This window comes from Schistocerca cancellata, chromosome 3 (assembly GCF_023864275.1).
Source record: "Schistocerca cancellata isolate TAMUIC-IGC-003103 chromosome 3, iqSchCanc2.1, whole genome shotgun sequence".
Classification (NCBI taxonomy): Eukaryota; Metazoa; Arthropoda; class Insecta; order Orthoptera; family Acrididae; genus Schistocerca; species Schistocerca cancellata.
This window is the reverse complement of record NC_064628.1, coordinates 404193576-404216168: the sequence shown is the minus strand read 5'-3', so window position 1 is coordinate 404216168 and position 22593 is coordinate 404193576. Positions and strand designations below refer to the sequence as shown.

The following is a 22593-nucleotide window of genomic DNA, read 5'->3' as shown; positions in this document are numbered from 1 at the left end:
GTTAAAGTAAACGCCCCACACTGGAAAGCCAATTTTTGTGCTACAGTTGGAGTTAATAACAAATAAAGACAGAAGGTGCCCCAGCTGCACGAATATAGACACCGTAAATTACAATTGTTTTATTTCTACGAACTATAGCTGTTTCGGCCCACAGGTAGATAGGTCGCAATTACTCCTTTCAACAATTACTCGGACTCAGTATCTTAGCATCACACAAGATAGTTAAAAAAAATACGGGACAATTATATGAGGGTCGCCATCGGTGGGTTCCAGTTTATTTCCAGCGAGTGATGATGCCGCATCCCGGAAAAGGGCTTGCAGCTGTCAAAGGTGGGACTGGGCCCGCCAGCTCACGCGCAGCGCAGCATGGCGAACTCGAGTTCCTCACATCGAGCCTAGCGCCGAAATGCCGTACACGGTGCTGACGTTCTGCAAAAACTGCTACGGGCGTGTGCACACATCTGGTTGGCAGGTCACACCCGTTACCTCGCCAATATAATTATTTGTTGACAACTTTCATTCCTTTGCCATAACGGCTGTTTATCCGCCCCCATAGAACGCACCGACTTACATTCCCACATAACGCTGAGTACTGCCTAGTTTGTGCCAACCTCCTCGTCTTGTCGGTGCGTCACGAGTCTTCAGCAGTGTGCCCGCTGCACTACGGGCTCGGTAACAGCGAGCCTCGGGCTGGAAGCCTGTGACCCGCAACCACGGCGGCCTCTTGGAACGCACCTGCAGAGCTCTCGTACAGTGAGGTGTTGCCTAGCGAACGAGCTGTCTGTCCTCCGGTGTCTCTGGCCGGCTGGTGCCCCTTCAGCAGACACACTACAGAACACCTCTGGTTCAAACGGCTCTGAGCACTATGGGACTTAATAACTGAGGTCATCAGTCGCCTAGGACTTAGAATTACTTAAACATAACTAACCTAAGGACATCAGACACATCCATGCCCGAGGCAGGATTCGAACCTGCGACCGTAGCGGTCGCTAGAACCGCTCGGCCACCGCGGCCGGCAAAGAACACCTCTCTTGGCTTTCTAAACACATTTTATTAAATACAGCAACGATTTCAGCTACAGAAAGTTGTACGACATGTTTTAAAACATCTGGTAACAGGTCTATAATTTGGCAATAAATAAATAAATAAAGCACGTTCGTAAGTAATAATTAGCCACTTTTGTAATTAGACCGACAGACAGAAACCTACAAGTTATTCTGGACGTCAAGTCTTTGACGCGAGATCAGCGCCACGCCGATTTCAGAAAACTTCGGCACTAGGCGGGAAAATCGAAAACAACTACAATCAAAAGATTTACGTCAATATGTTTCCGTTTTCGACAAAGTTAACGTCAAAGGTCACAGCATTGGATTCGGTTTGGACTGGGTGGAATCCTTAGAACACAACCGGCGAAGGACATTTAATTGCTACATAGCACACCCGCAACCTAGTATTTTCCGAGAAGTCGAGGGATTTGTGGTTTCGATCCGTTACAAGTATACGTGAGAAGGGAAGCTAACTGGAGGATCGGGGTCGGTGGCCAAGTCGTTTAACACCACCGTTCAGACGAGTGCGTGCGTGGGTTCGAATAGCACTTTTTGCAATATTTTTTTATTAGTTGACAAGAGAATGAATGCTATCGCGAAATTTGTATATTTTTTGGTGAAATCTAGCTACACTTAGCTGCGATCAGCGACTTATGAAATATTTATTCATTTTTGCGAATCAGTTTTGGAGGTTTATCAGGATCATCTTCACGTAAGGCATGCGAAAGTTTACACATTCATAGTTGTGGCACGATGGTGGGCACTGAAGATTGCTTCGCTGTGACAAGAACATAAGAAACGCTTTACAGCAATGCCTTGTGAATAGCTGGCGAGCTGTGCCGAACTAAGAAATAATTCCGAAAGCGACAGGTCGCAGCTAACTGTACTCCCTTTACACTTAACATACAGTTACGAGTTTCTAGAATATCCATTACGGATAAGCTTAATTATTTGTTATGTTAAATAAAATAAATTTTATTGTTAACGAGGAAAACTGAGATTAACGTTGCAGTATGTTGCACCTTTCATGTTATCGTCCTTATGTTGTAACTCCACGAATGTCAGTTTAAAGCATTATGAAATGAAAGAAAAACGTTACCGGCCACTTTGTGTTTTCTACATTTAACGTAGCGTTACCGATTTCAAACCTATCTCGCACTTCATCATCATCACTAACGTATTTAATCATTACTCACTCCATAACATGATATTTCCCTGGTAATGTAGCAATGGTAAAGTTGCCCTACGAAAAAATGACAACAAATAAATGCAAACCAGTCAGTGCGTGATCCAAGCGACGTGTAGCTGAAAGTCTGGCAGCGCACTCCGACAGTCACGGGCGGTGCAGCAGCCGACGTGTGGAGCGGAGTAGCGTGGTCTCGTGAGGGGACTAAGGTTCCTCCGCTACCGCTGGCGCACTATCACTTCTCCCCGGCACTGCTCGTCTCAGGGCATTTAATATCGCCTGAGGGCCACTACGCACGATGTGGTCGCCTCTACAACTGAGGCGAAGTGCCACGTGCAGGCCTCTTCTTCACTGTGGGCGCGTCTCGTTCAGAGTCGTTCATCACAGCTCGTTTGTAGTCAAGATCTTGTAAGTGAGACGTCGTACCGTAATTGCAAAGAAGCCGCGACTGACACATCTCCTTTTTCATGCTGTCCGCGACGTGATTCGCAGTGCTGTGACTGCCCAAAAGCTTTGGGACCTGTAACTTCAACGAGTTCGTCCGCAACACCTCGAGCTCACACAGACCTGCAGTAATGCGGAGCCGTTGTGGTAGAAAGTCTCATAGAATCTCAAACTGTCGCTCACGAATGACAAATTATCGCCCAGGTCGTGCTCCAACACTTATGCAAGACTTACAAAAAATCGGATTTCTGCACGTGTACAGAGAAATGTGTGTGTCAAATCTTATGGGACTTAACTACTAAGGTCATCAGTCTCTAAGCTTACACACTACTGAACCTAAATTATCCTAAGGACAAACACAAACACACCCATGCCCGAGGGAGGACTCGAACCTCCGCCGGGACCAGCCGCACAGTCCATGACTGCAGCGCCTTAGACCGCCCGGCTAATTCCTTGCGGCTACAGAGAAGTAATGTCATGAGTGTACATAAAGGTTGTAAATCGAACTTCGATGGCGTGAGTCTGCGAGCCCGAGAATTATCACATGCACCTCGCTGTACTGTACATTTACATGTTGTGTGATAACTTGGTTATTCCACAACTGCGAGTACAATTTCACTTAGGATCCGTGAAAGGGACATTAACATAGCTCTTTTCTTGTAAATACATAAATACATATTCTTATTTTATGGCCTATTCTATGCCCCTGAATACCCCCCCCTCCCAACTGTGAATCTGTGGAACAAAAAGCGCATCTAATCTAAACTCGGCCAGTCGCAAACAATGCTATTGTCTTTTGAGTCTCTGAATTGATCATTTTTATTCAGTAGTTACATTCTAAGCACGTATGGCAGCATGGAATTACTGTTAGCTAACATAACCAAAACCGGAGAGCGCAAACCGCAGCACAGAGAACGTGTTGTAAGAAGAGGCAGTCGATCCCGGGACCTCTTGATGTGGACCACTGACGGCTGGCAGAGGGTCACGTGCTTCTGTGATTCACCGTCTCTCCGCTTTCCACACTAGGGCGGCACGCCCATATGAACTTCCCACTGCTAAAAGTGGGCCCTGGTACTCGCCACACTCAATTGTGAGGAGGTTCTAGAAGGCCGAACACAAGCTGTTTTGTGACTGTAAAGCCGAGTTCCACTACGACAATACAGTAATTCAGGCAGCTAGCACCGTTTAACGAGATTTGCATGGGTAGTGCAAACCTTCTCTTCTACTGTTCATCCATTCGATGTACAGTATCACGTGTGGGAAACTTCTGTACTCTTTCGCCGCTACTGTTCAATCTCTCAATCGAAGAACCAATGATAGAAACAAAAGAAAGATTCAGGAGTAGAATTAAATTTCAAGGCGAAAGGATATGAATGATACGATTCGCTGTGATATTGCTAGCCTGAGTCAAAGTGAAGAAGAATTACATGATCTGCTGAATGGAATGGACAATCTAATGAATACAGAATATAGATTGAGAGTAAATCGAAGAAAGACGAATGTAATGAGAAGTATCAAAAATGAGAACAGCGAGGAACTTAATATCAGGATTGATGATCACGAAATAGATGGCATTAAGAAATTCAGCTATTTAGGCAATAAAATAACCAATGGCGGACGGAGTAAGGAGGACATCAAAAGAAGACTAGCAATGGCAAAAAGGGCATTCCTGACCATGAGAAGTCTATTAGTATCAAATATAGGCCTTCATTTGAGGAAGAAATTTCTGAGAATGTACGTCTGGAGTGCAGCATTGCATGGTAGTGAAACAAGGACTGTGGGAAAACCGGAACAGAAGAGAATAGAAGCATTTGAGATGTGGTGCTACTGACGAATAGTGAAGTTAGGAGGCCTGATAAGGTGAGGAATGAGGAGGTTCTGCGCAGAATCGGAAAGGAAGGGAATATGTGGAAAACACTGATAAGAAGACGAGACAGGATGATTTACTGACACGTTCCATGACCTTGGATATTTGCTCCTCAATTTGGTCCTACGGAACTTAACTTCCTACTTATTATTATTTATTTACACATCTGTTAAGACGAGTGAATGACTTCCATGGTACTAGAGGGAGCCGTAGAGGGCAAAAACTGTAGAAAATGGCTCTGAGCACTATGCGACTTAACTTCTTAGGTCATCAGTCGCCTAGAGCTTAGAACTAATTAAACCTAACTAATCTAAGGACATCACACACATCCATGCCCGAGGCAGGATTCGAACCTGCGACCGTAGCGGTCACGCGGTTCCAGACTGAAGCGTCTAGAACCGCACGGCCACACCGGCAGGCGCAAAAACTGTAGAGGAAGACAGAAATTGGACTACACCCAGCAAATAGTTGAAGACCTAGGTTGCAAGTGCTACTCTGAGATGAAAAGGTTTGCACAGGAGAGGAATTCGTGGCGGGCCGCATCAAACCAGTCAGAAGACTGATGACCCAAAAACAGCTTCTACCATTTTATACTCACAGATCAAAATGGTTCAAATGGCTCTGAGCACTATGGGACTCAACATCTTAGGTCATAAGTCCCCTAGAACTTAGAACTACTTAAACCTAACTAACCTAAGGACATCACACACACCCATGCCCGAGGCAGGATTCGAAACTGCGACCGTAGCAGTCCCGCGGTTCCGGACTGCAGCGCCAGAACCGCTAGACCACCGCGGCCGGCATGTTCACAGAGCCTGGACCTGCATTTCCTGCTGAAACTACCGTTCATCTGTGTGACTTCATAGAAGGAGATTCGTCGGGCCATGGAATTTGGACCAACACCGGAGGTGCATGAAGAAGAGCAAAGATCGGCGGCCTTTATTCCTTATGCTGGGAGAAGAATTTTAAAGAGTGTTAACATTAAGAGTGTGGTCCGTCCACCTTCCAAGATTGCTTAAACAAGGGACACGGTATGAACTTTGGCGAAACTGCCATAGTTGCCTACAGTTCCGGTTTTCGCAACAGTGTTCATAAAGAGGCAACTGAAATTACGTTGGCGGATAATTTGATAGGGACAATGGGTTTCCTCTTAGCAGGACGTCGGACGCTGTGCTATCACGCATCAAAACAGAACGTTCTTCGGTGCGGCCAGTGTCTACGCAAGCGCATTTGTTTACGTGTCGGAATATGTCCCGTGTTGGAAACAAACGACGCTGCGAACGATGCTTCGCTTCACTGTCGGTGCCAATGTTCGCGATGAGCACCGCTACATCATTTACATCTGTGTCATTCCGTTACTTCTTCGACAGTCACTTGCTTTCCTGACGAAGACAAACGCGGTTACTGTCGAAAGCTCGAATTTTCGTAGAGAATTAACCTGACAAGAACAATGAAAACATGAGTACCAAACTTTGTCTTCAAATCTAATTCGGACCTCTTGTATTTGTTAGCTACCAAAACGCACAGTTCTACAACTCGAAAAGAGGGTCACTGTACGTGCTGCAATTTCTAAATCTACGTGATTACTATGCTATTCACAAAGAACGGAACGGCACAGGTGGTAGTGGGAGGACGACGGGGGTTTCCGTTAATCAAGAGCGACGGCGGCAGCGCGGACGGGCGACAGCCGTCACACGGATTCCCAAGGCGACGCTATTCTCGTCCGCTGGCACCGGCCGCAGCGCCGGCACATTGTCGCCGGCGGGCTTCACCCTACAAGGTCGCCTTTCAGAGACCACTGCGCACGCGAGCTAGAGGCGCTGAGACTGGAATGCGTGTAGAGCACGGTGAGCCGTGCGCGGCTCGTGTTCTTGCTGTTTATTGTTTGTCATCTTCTCTTACGGTACTGCCGCCTCGTTTTCTTATTCCATTTACTGGCGTCACTAACTTCCTGCCTTACCTGCCGTGGGTGGCAGCAGCAGCAGCAGCGCTTATCGATAAGGGCACCGTCGTACCATCTCTGGAGCGACCGATAGTATTTCCGGGTCGTCGTGTGTCTGGAGTTCGGTCGGGACGCAACAGCAGTGAAGTCGGGGACGGAGCGCCGGTGAGGCGCGGATAACCAGTGTTCGCCGACCGCTGGCGACACACTTGAACTGTCCGACGGGAGACTGGAGCGGGAACGCCCGTTGGTTGGTCGTTCGGTCGGTCATCTCATCGGCCGACGTCTATTTGGTCCTCTGACCGTTTCCGGGCCTAGGCAGCGGGTCGGTTGGCGCGAAGCAGCGAGAAAGTCTCCGTGGCGCGTGGCCAGGCAGGAGCCGCTGACGGCGTGCACGAGCGGTTGGAGTTCTGAGGTGCTTCTTCCGAGGGTTACGAAGTTCGTCGCCCACCGATCCTGAACACTAAAGTTGAGTGTTCACGTAACCTACCATCAAGCCTCAACTGCTATCACATCTCTTCGTTTGATCCTGGTCGTCGCTTTCTGGGAAATTCCCGCGAGCAACAACGTGTGTGCATTGAAGTCGGCTAGAATTGCAGCCATCTTTCTGTGTGGTGTTTAACTTAATTTCATTCTTTCCTGTATTAATGAAGTGTACCAGCGGTATCTTCTGCCTTGTGGCCATTGACGTTCCGGTGACCTGCCCGACGTTAACGTAGTTTTTGGCAGTGTATTTTCCTCTTCCCGTTGATGCTGTCCAGCACGGCGTGTAGTTCGACAGCTGAGATGTTGTTGGTAGTTTTGGGCGTCTATTCTGACTTGGCTGGAACGTTGTGGTACTGACATCTTATTGTCGTTTCGCTGGTCAGGTGGAGCAGAACTGATCTTGTTGGTTGGTTCGTCGACTGGCTTTCGGTTGGGTTACCTTCCGATTAAAAATTTGTCGGTCTGGCTGCCTGTCTCACCTAAACGTGCGCTAGTGTTACCTTCCCAGGCCGATCTTCGGAACCTTCTGAGCGCCCCTCCTTGTGTTTTTCATAGTGATTTCCGTTTTAGTCTTAAGTACTCTGTATGGCCTTTAGCCGAGTTGTAGCTTATTAAAATTGCAAGGCTTTTCTTCTTAGGCCTTAAGCCGTAAAAAAATTGTTTCTTGTTTGGTTTGTGGCCTTCAGCCGAGTTTCAGCCTTTCAAAATTAAAATTGAAAATTCCTTGTGCCTAGACCTTGAGCCGTAAATTTGTTTAAAAAAAGCCGTAAAAAAATTGTTTCTTGTTTGGTTTGTGGCCTTCAATCGAGTTTTCAGCCTTTTCAAAACAAAAGTTGAAACATTTTGTCTAGGCCTTAAGCCGTAAGATGGTTCAAATGGCTCTGAGCACTATGGGACTTAACAGCTGTGGTCATCAGTCCCCTAGAACTTAGAACTACTTAAACCTAACTAACCTAAGGACATCACACACATCCATGCCCGAGGCAGGATTCGAACCTGCGACCGTAGCAGTCGCGCGGTTCCGGACTGCGCGCCTAGAACCGCGAGACCACCGCGGCCGGCCAAGCCGTAAGAAATATTTTCTAGTTTGTATGAGGCCTTCAACCGAGTTTTCCAGCTTAAATTAAAAATTGGATATTTCCTTGTCTAGGCTTTAAGCCGTGAGATTGTTTGGGTTTCGTATGTGGCCTTCAGTCGAGTTTTATGTGAAGCATTTTGGGATAAAGCCTTTAGCCTATTTTAGTTGAATTTTAGCTCTTCCCTTTAGGCCTTAAGCCGTAAAATTGTTTTCTGCTTGGTGTGTGACCTTCAGCCGAGTTTTAATCTCTCTTAAATTAAAAATTTAAAACCTTATCTTGCCCTTAAGTCATAAGATTGTTATTCTTTAGTATGAGGCCTTCAGCCGAGTTTCACACGAAATATTTTAAGAAAAGGCCTTCAGCCTTTTCAAATTGAAAGCTCTTCTTCCTAGGCCTTAAGCCGTTAAATTGTTTTGTTGATACGCGGCCTTCAGCCGAGTTTTCAGCTTATTTAGATTAAACACTGAAAATTTTTGTCTCGGCCTTAAGCCGTAGCACTGTTCTTGATTAATGTGAGGCCTTCAGCCGAGTTCTAATGGGAAAAATTTAAGCTAAGGCTTTCAGCCTATTTATATTGAAGAAGTGAAACCTCCAGAAGAACTCTTGTACCTCAATTCCTTGCTTAGGCCTTGTGCCTTGGATTTTCGATGAGGCCTTCAGCCGATCTACATTAAATCAAAGGAGGCCTTCGTCAAAACCTTGAGAGTTTTTGATTCTTGCCTGTGTGATTGTCTGTCTTAAGAAATAAGTTTATATGCCGAGTGCAACTGACAGTAACTTATCTTGATCCCTTATGCATAAATATAACCTCATCCGCTCTGTCCTGCTAGCCCAGGGATTTCAGACGAGACGCGACGATCAGCTGCTCTGGGGAAGAGGCGGAACGTACGCCGAAGTCATCACGCACTCTGACTGTCGGGGGCCACGAGCAAGCGAACCAGTCTCTGATAACACGCAGAGACTGACTTCGGCGGAGAAAATTGCAACTGGTGCCGGCTCGCCAACTAGTGGTTGAGGGGGAACATTCAGTGTTCACTGACGTTTAATTTTAAAACGTGAGGTACGTCCTACAACCCAAATGGATCGAACTTCCTCGCAGACAGGCGCCTCGGTTGCAAAGGCACCGCAGAAACGCGTCGTTATAGTCAATTCCCGTACGTGGATCTCGCTTTCTGCAGAAAGTGTAATACATAAACAAATGAAGACTGTCATATAACGACGCATGCTACCTTATGTCTGCGGTACAATGTTAATCTGTGCCTTGTTGCGAGGAACGTCTCAGGTGGACAGTGGGTACAGTTGAAAAGGAAAGGTTTGCAGCTGCAAAAAAGTAACTATCAGCCACTCCTTAAATTCTCAATACTAAGGTTTCGCAGACACCGGTTCGGTAGCTTCACTTGTTTCTATTGTCTGCAGCTGAAATCGCGGTTCGGGTGACGCACTCTAAATTTGTGAAACATCTTTGGTCACTTCTGTTTCAAAGAAACAACATACGCGAAGTACGTTGTTTCGAACGCAAATAGTTAAAGAGGACAGCGCGTGCTGGTGGCCACCTTCTTTTTAATATGAAATAGGAGATTACTGGAAGGACAGCAACTGTATTACGATACCGACGACAAGACGGAAGGCTGATTTTTGACAGTAGGGGAGGGCCATGGTAACACACTGGTTCCTGGCAGTTTGCATCGTTCTGTTTCTACCCGTGCACTCCCAAAGTGTTTCGAAAATCTATACACCAGAGATGGGTCGTTCGCGAACTAACGGGTCCACTGGAACGGTTCACCAAGATGAACGGAACGAGCGTGGAACGAATTCTAAGGAACGGTCTTTCATAGTTCACTTCGGTCGCGGCTTTCTACGAGGTGCATTCAAATTCTAAGGCCACCGAGTTTTTTCTAATTAACGACTCACCCGAAATCGATGAAACTGGCGTTACTTCTCGACGTAATCGCCATGCAGACGTACACATTTTTCACAACGCTGACGCCATGATTCCATGGCAGCGGCGAAGGCTACTTTAGGAGTCCGTTTTGACCACTGGAAAATCGCTGAGGCAATAGCAGCACGGCTGGTGAATGTGCGGCCACGGAGAGTGTCTTTCATTGTTGGAAAAAGCCAAAAGTCACTAGGAGCCAGGTCAGGTGAGTAGGGAGCACGAGGAATCACTTCAAAGTTGTTATCACGAAGAAACTGTTGCGTAATGTTAGCTCGATGTGCGGGTGTGTTGTCTTGGTGAAACAGCACACGCGTAGCCCTTTCCGGACGTTTTTGTTGCAGTGCAGGAAGGAATTTGTTCTTCAAAACATTTTCGTAGGATGCACCTGTTACCGTAGTTCCCTTTGGAACTCAGTGGGTAAGGATTGCGCCCTCGCTGTCCCAGAACATGGACCCCACCATTTTTTCAGCACTGGCGGTTACCCGAAATTTTTTTGGTGGCGGTGAATCTGTGTGCTTCCATTGAGCTGACTGGCGCTTTGTTTCTGGATTGAAAAATGGCATCCACGTCTCATCCATTGTCACAACCGACGAAAAGAAAGTCCCATTCATGCTGTCGTTGCGCGTCAACATTGCTTGGCAACATGCCACACGGGCAGCCATGTGGTCGTCCGTCAGCATTCGTGGCACCCATCTGGATGACACTTTTCGCATTTTCAGGTCGTCATGCAGGATTGTGTGCACAGAACCCACAGAAATGCCAACTCTGGAGGCGATCTGTTCAACAGTCATTCGGCGATCTCCCAAAACAATTCTCTCCACTTTCTCGATCATGTCGTCAGACCGGCTTGTGCGAGCCCGAGGTTGTTTCGGTTTGTTGTCACACGATGTTCTGCCTTCATTAAACTGTCGCACCCACGAACGCACTTTCGACACATCCATAACTCCATCACCACATGTCTCCTTCAACTGTCGATGAATTTCAATTGGTTTCACACCACGCAAATTCAGAAAACGAATGATTGCACGCTGTTCAAGTAAGGAAAACGTCGCAATTTTAAGTACACTCCTGGAAATTGAAATAAGAACACCGTGAATTCATTGTCCCAGGAAGGGGAAACTTTATTGACACATTCCTGGGGTCAGATACATCACATGATCACACTGACAGAACCACAGGCACATAGACACAGGCAACAGAGCATGCACAATGTCGGCACTAGTACAGTGTATATCCACCTTTCGCAGCAATGCAGGCTGCTATTCTCCCATGGAGACGATCGTAGAGATGCTGGATGTAGTCCTGTGGAACGGCTTGCCATGCCATTTCCACCTGGCGCCTCAGTTGGACCAGCGTTCGTGCTGGACGTGCAGACCGCGTGAGACGACGCTTCATCCAGTCCCAAACATGCTCAATGGGGGACAGATCCGGAGATCTTGCTGGCCAGGGTAGTTGACTTACACCTTCTAGAGCACGTTGGGTGGCACGGGATACATGCGGACGTGCATTGTCCTGTTGGAACAGCAAGTTCCCTTGCCGGTCTAGGAATGGTAGAACGATGGGTTCGATGACGGTTTGGATGTACCGTGCACTATTCAGTGTCCCCTCGACGATCACCAGTGGTGTACGGCCAGTGTAGGAGATCGCTCCCCATACCATGATGCCGGGTGTTGGCCCTGTGTGCCTCGGTCGTATGCAGTCCTGATTGTGGCGCTCACCTGCACGGCGCCAAACACGCATACGACCATCATTGGCACCAAGGCAGAAGCGACTCTCATCGCTGAAGACGACACGTCTCCATTCGTCCCTCCATTCACGCCTGTCGCGACACCACTGGAGGCGGGCTGCACGATGTTGGGGCGTGAGCGGAAGACGGCCTAACGGTGTGCGGGACCGTAGCCCAGCTTCATGGAGACGGTTGCGAATGGTCCTCGCCGATACCCCAGGAGCAACAGTGTCCCTAATTTGCTGGGAAGTGGCGGTGCGGTCCCCAACGGCACTGCGTAGGATCCTACGGTCTTGGCGTGCATCCGTGCGTCGCTGCGGTCCGGTCCCAGGTCGACGGGCACGTGCACCTTCCGCCGACCACTGGCGACAACATCGATGTACTGTGGAGACCTCACACCCCACGTGTTGAGCAATTCGGCGGTACGTCCACCCGGCCTCCCGCATGCCCACTATACGCCCTCGCTCAAAGTCCGTCAACTGCACATACGGTTCACGTCCACGCTGTCGCGGCATGCTACCAGTGTTAAAGACTGCGATGGAGCTCCGTATGCCACGGCAAACTGGCTGACACTGACGGCGGCGGTGCACAAATGCTGCGCAGCTAGCGCCATTCGACGGCCAACACCGCGGTTCCTGGTGTGTCCGCTGTGCCGTGCGTGTGATCATTGCTTGTACAGCCCTCTCGCAGTGTCCGGAGCAAGTATGGTGGGTCTGACACACCGGTGTCAATGTGTTCTTTTTTCCATTTCCAGGAGTGTATTTAAAACAGTTCTCATTGTCGCCGCTGGCGGAAAATTCCATCTCCTGCCATCTCTGGGACGTATTGACAATGAACGCGGCTCATTTTAAAACAATGCGCATTTTTCTATCTCTTTCCAGTCCGGAGAAAAAAAATCGGAGGCCTTAGAACTTGAATGCACCTCGTACTTACAGTTCCCGGGAACGGTAAACGGTCGATCTCGCTCCCGCAAAGGCACATCGGCTGGTCTCGTTCCAGCCTCGGTCTCGTTCACGTCTGTCTCGGTCTCGATCTCGCTCGGCCGGACTCGTCCTTCTTCGCGTGGCCACTCGTCGCAGTTCCACTGCCGACTGCTCATAGTTCAGTATCGAGATGATGTTCGTTTCGTTCGCTTTGCACGCCCATTCCAGATCGGTTTCAAACCTTTTTTGAATTCTGAACTTCGGGTACTTTTCGCATTCTATTCAGCGTACAAGACCGGCAGTTAAAATTTATAATTAAGTAAAACACATAAAAGTTATTTGGTATCTAAAACATACATCTTTCCAGGTAACAAAACACCGTATCACATTACTTCACTATTTCGATAAACAGCAGAAGAAATACTTGTTTGTTATTACACATGCAAAGGGCGTCGGCACGGCACACACGAGTGGCCATTTTCCGTCTTTTTTTTTTTATCCAAGGTAAAAGAGTATGTTCATTGTTATGGAAGGCAGACCGACTTACAACCGAATGTAGACCGCGCTTAGTAATCGAGTGTATGGTGCCACATTTTGTACAAAAAATATGATAACTCCTACAGTATTATTTGAGTAGTACAAGGTGGCGCACGAAAAGAAGGCCCGGAGTACTATACTGCACATTGTCGCTTATCAATCGTCATCTATTCTTTCGAAGTTGTTTGCATTAGCTTATTTGTTATTTCCTCACTGCCTGATTATTACATGTTTATCTATTCTGCTCGTAGCGGTCAATAAATCGTGCGTAATTGGCGAGCAGTCTGTACTCGGGGTCGGTTTTTCGTGCGCCTGCGATTAGCCACATAACGCTACAGTTGGCTAAACGAGACGTTTTGCAGAATCACGAAAATTACAAGTGTGTGAGAATTCTGTTATGGATAAAAACTCTGTACTCCAGGGGGGAGGGTAGTGGCCCCTTTGGGCGCCTTCCATCTTCAGTCACCTACACTACTAATTTTCAGTTTTTCATAACCACATACCAAGCACAATGAACGGTGAACAAGTAAAAATGAACGGTTCCCAAAAAAGAGCGATCACCAGTGAACTAGTTCCCAAGGATGAACGACTTTGCCCCTCTCAACTATACACCGTTGACTTTGCCGAAAAATTAGCTGCTACTTGAAGTTAAGTTAAAATAAAATTCAAAGTTGACTTACATACGTACGTAAGGCAGTTACAAAAATCTGTAAGTGGATTGATGCGCATCACGGACAACACGCCAAGTCGACGAATGAAGTGTTTAAGTGCAGGTTTCCACATACAAGGAACAGCTGCGAGCGACCTAACGCACAGTTTACGTCCTCCACTGTGCAGTCGTACACACATAGTACGTGCTTTTGGCCTCTGGTGCACTCTGGTACCAGGACTGAAGTTGCTGCTCGTGAATATGCTGCTAGGTATCTCGGTCGACGTCGTCCAAACAAAAATGTGTTCCGTCGTCGGGAGCTTCGCCTTCGAGAGAAGGATGTCTCCAGCCGTAATCGCTGAACGTGGTCGTCCGCGGACTATGCCTGCTGCAGCTAACGAAGAAGTCAATTCTACAAACTGGTGCACGGAAAACCTCAGCGAAGTAGAACTCAGGTAGCGAGGCAGCTGCACGCCTAGCAAAATGTGGCCGTCGAAGTGTTGCGCGATGGAGGGCTACACCTGCATCATTACTCGCTAGCGCAACACCAGCATCCTACAGACCGCTTCCTACGGATGCATTTTTTGTGAATGGTGTCAACAACAGCAGAAAGCCAACGATGACTTCTTGAAGACTGTGATATGATCTGATAAACCTGCGTTAGTACCCGAGTGTATCTCCAATACGCACAATGGCCACCACTGGAAAGAAGTTAGGCCGTCACCTGAGACTGTGGATAACAGGTCCGGTAAAGCACTAAAGTATGGCCCGGAATAGTGGGAAACAGTATCGTGGATCCCTACATGACGCCGAAACGGCTCACCGAGCGAAGATACGAGAGTAATACCAAAAGTAAGATCTCCTATTTTTTGTAAGTAAATAGACCTGTTTATTTCTACTATGGTTTACATCAGTTTCCATCGTGAACACTTAGCTATTTTTTGACGTATCACAATTTCTATCGAAGCATTTTTGTAGACGCTGCGGCAGTTTTTGTATGCCCATGTCATACCAGCTCGCCGACATGCTGTTCAGAAATTTATGAACCTCTTCTTTCACCTCCTCGTCGGAGCTGAATCGCTGGGAGCACAATTAACGCTGACAGGTACTGTGAGGCTCAGAAAAAAGTCAAACGGGCAATTCAGAACTGGAGAAGGGGATTGTTGAGCACGGGCGTACACATTCTCCATGACAACGCTCGCGCACACATCGCTCGGCAAACCGCTGCTCTCCTGCAACAGTTTCAGTGGAACATAATCACCCACCCACCCTATAGTCCTGACTTGGCGTCCAGTGACTATCACCTGTTCCCTAGGATAAAAGAACATTTGGCCGGAAAGCGATTCATCTCCGACGACGAGGTGAAAGAAGAGGTTCATAACTTTCTGAACAGCATGGCGACGAGCTGGTATGGCATGGGCATACTAAAACTGCCACAGCGTCTGCAAAAATGTGTCGACACAAATGGTGATTATGTCGAAAAATAGCTAAATGTTCACGCTGTAAACTGAAGTAAACCATTGTAGAAATAAACAGGCCTATAAAAAAAAACCAGGAGACCTTACTTTTGGGACTACCCTCGTATTACGAATTTCGCACCAACAATTTAACGAAAACACCAGAAGTTATTCCAGTTCATGTTTGGCACTCGTTATGTTCCAACACGATGGTGCACCTGCCCACTCTGGATGAAATGTGCGACGGTATTTAAGCAAGCGTGTTTCCTGGGAAATGGAGCGATGGTGGAGTATCTGTTTTACGATCTGAGCGTTCGCCAGCCTGCATTCCCTGGAATTCTTCGTGTGGTTATATTGAAAGGAACACGTTTATTCTACTCCGCTGATGAATGCAGAAAAATTGTTAGCGCTGATCCACATTGCTCTTGTAACTGTAGATGCAGTTATGCAGCGAAGAATTCGGAGAAGCTTTATACTTAACATATTACAACTGACCGCTCTTACTGAATGTAGTATACACGTGTAACATCTCCAAATTCATATGTTGTGTAGTTGTTTCTGTCCTACGACAGGCACTTTATTTTAACTTGGTATTAGTCTTCACGAATATTTCTGACATGTCTAACCAATAACTGCCATGTTAACCGTTTAAAACTTTGTAGTTGCAGAACACGTATACCAGAGCATTTTTGGTCAGATCAAAATTAGCAAAGAAAAATAAAATTACACCTAGAACCGGAATCGAACTCGAGTAGCTCAACGCAAAACCCGTTCTACTGCATTAAGTGTGCAGCAGAGCTACATAGGTACCCGCCGTACGTGTGGTCAAACTGCCCTCCTTTGATGTCCATTTTCTACTGGAAATACGTAAGCGAAGGAATTTTGTTACAGATATTTTGGGATAGTTAGAATGCAAGCGCCGCACGGGTTTTATTTCATTCAATATATGAGAGGAAGGTAGTTCATTCCTCGACAGTTTTGGACTGTAAGTGTCGCAACGTTTCGAGTAAGCCTCTCTGTGACGCACCACGCCTCCCTTGTGACATGTGCCGCTGGAGTTCGATGAGCACCTCGGCATGCTGGTTGGACGTGTGGGTACTTGTACAGCACGTGAACGTTGCAGGCACACCAGTCCGACGAGAATGACCAGTACCTTTCGTTCTCCAGTCGCTGGCATCCTTTGTTATCTAAGTGACCTACGATAAATTGCTGCTGGAAGGGTAGGGAGTTCTTCCGTATTATCTCTATTCAAGTGTACAGCTGTCTCCTCAGATCCATTTGCCTCTACTCTGTTGAGCTGTTGCAGCTGATATTCCATTCCGCAATCATTTACCTTACACACTTGTCCTTTCGGCGACAGCGCCACGATCTAATGGAGGAACCGTTTTATGATCTTTCGTGGCGAGACAATTCCGGAAGACGGAATTCAGTATTTCGGCCTCCTTCCTTGCTGTCACCCTTTCCGGCGCCTATATGATTCCTGGACGACTGTACAGACAATTTTAAACAGTTTACTGACTTTACGTAGTTCTCAAATTTTTTAAACTTTTTCGTCGGTTCTGATTGCAAAGTTTCGCCTTCGAATCCAATGTACGCGTTTCGCATTGGTCGCTTTACGTTCCTATTGACTTAGTTTAGCTTTTGGGCTTCGATTTCGCTCAGACCTGCGATGAAGCACTGTTTGCGTTCGTGCAGCTTTCTCCGGCCCTTGGCGGTGTCTAACGCCGTCGGAACACGGGCCGCGCTGTCGAACGTCAACGTTGAGCGTGCTAAGTTCAACGTGCAGCTGAACGCTCAGAAATGACGCGACTTGTGCATTCGGTACGTGGGCCCCAACGTGGTATACGCGATCGCAACACACTCCAGCGGCAGTTGCGGGATGTTTCTAGTTCGTAAATCACACTGTTTACGAGAAGGGCGCGCATAAAATTCCCACATTAGCTCTATTAAAACGCACATTTCCTCCATCATCCACGAGACGGAAAGTATCATGTCCAATCAATAAGGACACAGGCTTATGAAAGTTCCACTACAAACAGTGCGATACAAATTTGCAATACTTCTCCACATAAGATAAATATTATTTCATCATTCCCACATTTTAGTGAAACCGGGTTCGATTCCCGGTGGGGTCAGGGATTTTCTCTGCCTCGTGATGGCTGGGTGTTGTGTGCTGTCCTTAGGTTAGTTAGGTTTAAGTAGTTCTAAGTTCTAGGGGACTGATGACCATAGATGTTAAGTCCCATAGTGCTCAGAGCCATTTGAACCATTTTTTTTTAGTGAAACCCTAAGGTCAACCTGACTTGATCACTGTTCCTACCCAGTGGCAGAATGTTTGCAACATGTGAATTACGAAGGGTAAAAGAAAAAGGAGCAAAATATCTTTATACAAGTAGCGCATGCTGTCCTATAGATTACGCCAATCGAACAAAGTCACCCTTCAAAAAAAGATTAACTATTTACATAACACCAAATATTATAGTATATACTTATATTAAACTAATGACAAAGCATCTGAACCTAATAAAAACTCAAATGTTAGGAAAAGAATTTTGAAGTGTCGAGTCACGAACCACTGCCCAAATTTGAAACTACATACGGATCAGTGACGCTACACACCGAGCTAAACCATCAACACGCTTTTAACCCTCAATCATAGCAAGTTAGCACTTGCTAAAAGCCTTATCGTAGATATGTTACTAACTGAAATTTAATTATAACAAATTGTACCAAGAACAATGCGTTTTGGGTGATCTTCAGTGTGTCGCTGCCTTCAAATAGCATACTCTCACAATACGCAAGTTACAATAATTCTTTTGCCACGAATATGATGTTTCTCATTATTTTATTGGAACGAACCACACAGTTAACAACGAGTTTTCGAGTGATTCTCAATTTGCTGGTGCTCAGAAACGGCATATATACATATAGGCTTTAAATGAATGCCAATATGGCGTCTCAGAACTCTGTACTGAAGGAAGACGGCGTGCATGTGACGTAGGTGACGTTGTGCCATCTCATTGGTCACCGCTCAGACTCACGCTCAGAATATCTCATATGCTAGATATTGCTCGGCACGTTCAGAAAGACTCCCGAACGTTCTATTCCATGCTATGACGTCAGAAACTCGGCACGTCCAACGTTCGGTTGCACGGTCCATGTGCCGACGGCTTAAGGAGTACTCTCAGTCAAGTGCTAACTACCGCATCTGAGAAACGCATCACCGGCAACAGCGGCACACGAGGATAAACGACGTGCCCGCATCCAACAGTACCGACCACCGAGGCCGCAGCTCGTGGTCGTGCGGTAGCGTTCTCGCTTCCCGCGCCCGGGTTCCCGGGTTCGATTCCCGGCGGGGTCAGGGATTTTCTCTGCCTCGTGATGCCTGGGTGTTGTGTGATGTCCTTAGGTTAGTTAGGTTTAAGTAGTTCTAAGTTCTAGGGGACTGATGACCATAGATGTTAAGTCCCATAGTGCTCAGAGCCATTTGATTTGAACCGACCACCGAGCACCTCTCGGCTATCAGAATCCCTTGCCGGCACACGGAACGCAAGCGCGGATCGAGCGGCGAGAGGGGGGGCGTGTAGGGTAGTGGTCAGCATCAACATCCCCCCCCCCTCTCCCCCAAAGAATATCTTGCTAAGACCAGTTATATTTTTACGTGTATTAATGCTCAAGTTTCTCAGGTAACTTTTGGAAAATAAAGAAGCAACAGAAGGGTCTAAAAATGACGCGGTATTCTATAAAATTACAAGCTGTGGTTGAAGACAGGATACTTTGGAGTTGCTCGCTCCGGGACTGGCCGACTCCAGGCAAGCATTCCAGCCAGGCTGACCGCACCTGCTGCCGACAACAAACCCTCCAGTGTCCCGCGGCCATCAGGTAGGTGTCCGCGGCTCGTGGTCTTGCTGTAACGTTCTCGCTTCCCGCACACGGGGCCCCGGGTTCGATTTCCGGCGGGGTCTGGGGTTTTCTCTGCCTCGAGATGACTGTGTGTTGTGTGTCTTTCATCGTCATTTCATCCTCATTCACTCGCAAGTCGCCGTAGTGGCGTTAAAGAACTTGTGGGGCGGCGGCCGAACCGCCCCGCGAGGGGTCTCCCGGCCACCAATGTCATACGCTCGTTATTCATCATCAGGTAGGTCTGGCAAACCGCAGAGTCTCGAGTCATCAAAGACAGGAAAAAAAAGCACTGACCAACCCGACCGTAGGGGGAAACGACTCTCGCACAGTCACAGCCTGCAGACCTGTGCTCAGGATCGTAGTGCCACGTGTAGCACCGACAATGGCGATTGCACATTTCGATTCTATATAGTGTAAATTACTGCAATTACAACAAAACATTTTACGTGTATTGCTGTTATCAGATACTAGCCAACTGCGGCACTTTAGAACTGCGAGTGACAGCAAACTATATTTGGGAAGAGGGAGGAGAAAGTGAGGAAGTACCCCACCCCCTTCCCCCAGGACCCACGCCCGATCGTTACTCCGGGGAACAAGAAGAACTCACCTTGAACCACTCCGGGTAAATGGCGATGATGGTGTCGAAGAGATCTTGGTCCAACTGGATTCTCCAGAACAGGTTGCTGTTGCCGCTGTCCAACCTGTGCCCAGATTCTGAAACAGAAAGGCAGACGCTGCTGTAGCACTGTAAAACAGTTTGCACGCAGCACTGACACCAAAATGTACCACTCTAAGTTCTAGAATCACTGCGTAACGACGCATTATTATTACAACGATAAAGTCAAAATCTGCTTTTTTGTGCAAACGCAATCAACATTACACTGTAATAATCAGAGCTATGTAATGGCAATAATAATAATAATAATAATAATAATAAATAACAATAATATGGAGCACTTTGTATGTAGGGCCTCCGCAGTCGAAATATTCCATATTGAATACGAAGGACTGCTGCGACTGTTTAAAATCTTTATTTAAAGACACGACCGGTTTGACAAACTGTATTTGCATCATCAGGTGTTTTTCTGTACACGAATGCACAAAACAACTCGTTACAATTTTGAAAATGCAGCTAATGGTTGCGTTTACTTACAGTCAATTCATCAAGGCCGCCTGTTTAAAAGCCGGAGAAAGCACATTCCTCAACATTCCAAGTAGGCCACGCTGCAGCCTACGGTTAGTTTAATACTGGCAACAGTAATGCTTCCTCCCCATTGGACGTAAAATTCGACATATTCTAACAGTTGTTTCTGCAGCGCCGTTACAAACGCGTTTCTTTTGTAGAATTCTTTATAAATTATTTGTATAATATCCACTACGTTCCTGCTTATGACGTTTTTACAGAATTCTTATTTAGGCTTCAGCTTCAGGATAGTCTTAGACCCTACTTTTTATTTATGGACGTTCGCACATTTCCTAGTTAAAAAATTTAAATACCTCAACTAGAATGATGGGGAATGTGCTTTTTCCTACTTTCAAACAGCTCACTGTTATGGACTGACTGTAAGCAGACACAAACGTAGTCGCTTTCATTTTCCATTACCTGCCATTGTCAAGTTGTTTTATACATTTTTAAACAGACAAACATCTCATGATGCAAATATAGACTGAGAAACGAGGCGTGTCTTTAAATAAATATTTCAAACAGTCTCAGCAGTCCTCCTTATTCATATAATAATAATGATAAACAATAATAATAACATACAATAAAGTAATAAAGCACCTACTTGTGTGGCAGAGTGCACTATTATTGCACTGTATATTAATTACGCTATATATATATATATATATATATATATATATATATATATACACGAAATATTTATACGAATCTGAATATTAAATCTGTCTAAGACAAGATAACTATAAAATGTGGACAAGAGAGAGACGTAAATCCCGAGAAAAATATATGGACCTTCAAAACAGAGTGGTGACTACAGGAACCCAGAAGTTAGATCAGAGCTACACGAGGCAATCGAATGAACGCGGGACAGGTGGAAAAAATAAACAGGCGGGTGGGAGGAGGACATGCTCACTGACGGCTTCTTATGTACGTAGAGAGTTCACCCATTCCGGGAATAGAATTTTTCTCTGTTATTGACACTGATACTGCCATGTTATCGGTTCCAAGTACTCCAAGACTTTCGAGTGTGTTTTAATTTCTAGTTTGAATTCGGATGACAAATGGCAAAAGAAATATATTTTTAGGGTGATATAATTACAAATTAAGACTTTTCAGAATCTTTTCCTTTGGCTGTAGCGTGAAACCTTGCTTCTTTCCAAATTTCATGATTTTCGGTCAACGGAAAGTACCCTGTGGATTTTGATGAGAGAGTTTCGTAAATGGCCAATCTTTTGATTACAGTGACTAACGAGTTTCACTGTTTTACATCGCCAAGGGACCGTTGACCTTATTTATGTAAAATTTCTGCTTCGTACGCCTACCCATTCGTGAGAAGTAGGGTTCTCAACAGTCGGACAGACAGACAACAAAGTGACCTCATAGGAGCTCCGTTTTTACCGACTGAGGTACGGAACACTATATAATGAGTGAATTGATTATTATTTTCGAAATAATCGCCATAACTGTTTATACATTCAACCAACTGTGACACAAGACGATCTGTGACTGGAGGATGTGTAAGGGCTGCCCAGCGAAACTTGGGCAGCGTAGTCGAAATCGAACTTGGAAACAGGGTAATGCATGCCCGCCCACATGTTGCCAAGGGTGTTTCGATTACGCTGCCCAACTTTCGCTGGGGAGCCCTTCAACGCCACGTCGACACAGTCCCCATCTCTCTCCATGCGATATTTTCGCAGCCCTGATGAGAGACATTCATTGCTGTCGATTTATTTCGGTCGAAGAGGTGGTCCGGCCGGAGTGGCCGAGCGGTTCTAGGCGCTACAGTCTGGAACCGCTCTACCGCTACGGTCGCAGGTTCGAATCCTGCCTCGGGCATGATGTCCTTAGGTTAGTTAGGTTTAAGTAGTTCTGAGTTCTAGGGGGCTGATGACCTCAGAAGTTAAGTCCCATAGTGCTCAGAGCCATTTGATTTGAACGAAGAGGTGAACGCCAGGTTACAATCACGGTTCCGCAGGCAACCGCAAAACATTTTTCCACGAATGCACTGACCGTCTTGTCTCGCAGTGGCATAAACATGATAACAATTACGGCGATTACATTTGAAATAATAAACTGTTTACTTACTTTTTTCCATCTGTCTCGTTTTCATTTGACTGTCTCGTCTAGTAATGACCAGAAAAAATGCGTTTTTTTTAAAAGACTCCAAGTGTAACAGCCAGAGGCAGAAAATCAGACGCATTGAAGGACGCGAAAGATTAAAAGACGCAG

General features: G+C 46.4%; 1 protein-coding gene across 1 annotated transcript in view; it reads right to left on the bottom strand.

Annotated features, from left to right (window-relative positions):
• LOC126176337 (uncharacterized) overlaps positions 1-22593 on the bottom strand; it is a gene marked incomplete at both ends in the record, with an annotated part of 533659 nt that overhangs the window by 175 nt on the left and 510891 nt on the right. The window contains one exon of the mRNA XM_049923489.1: positions 19789-19895. Coding sequence (XP_049779446.1) covers positions 19789-19895 — 107 coding nt within the window. The remainder of the gene's footprint in view (positions 1-19788; positions 19896-22593) is intronic.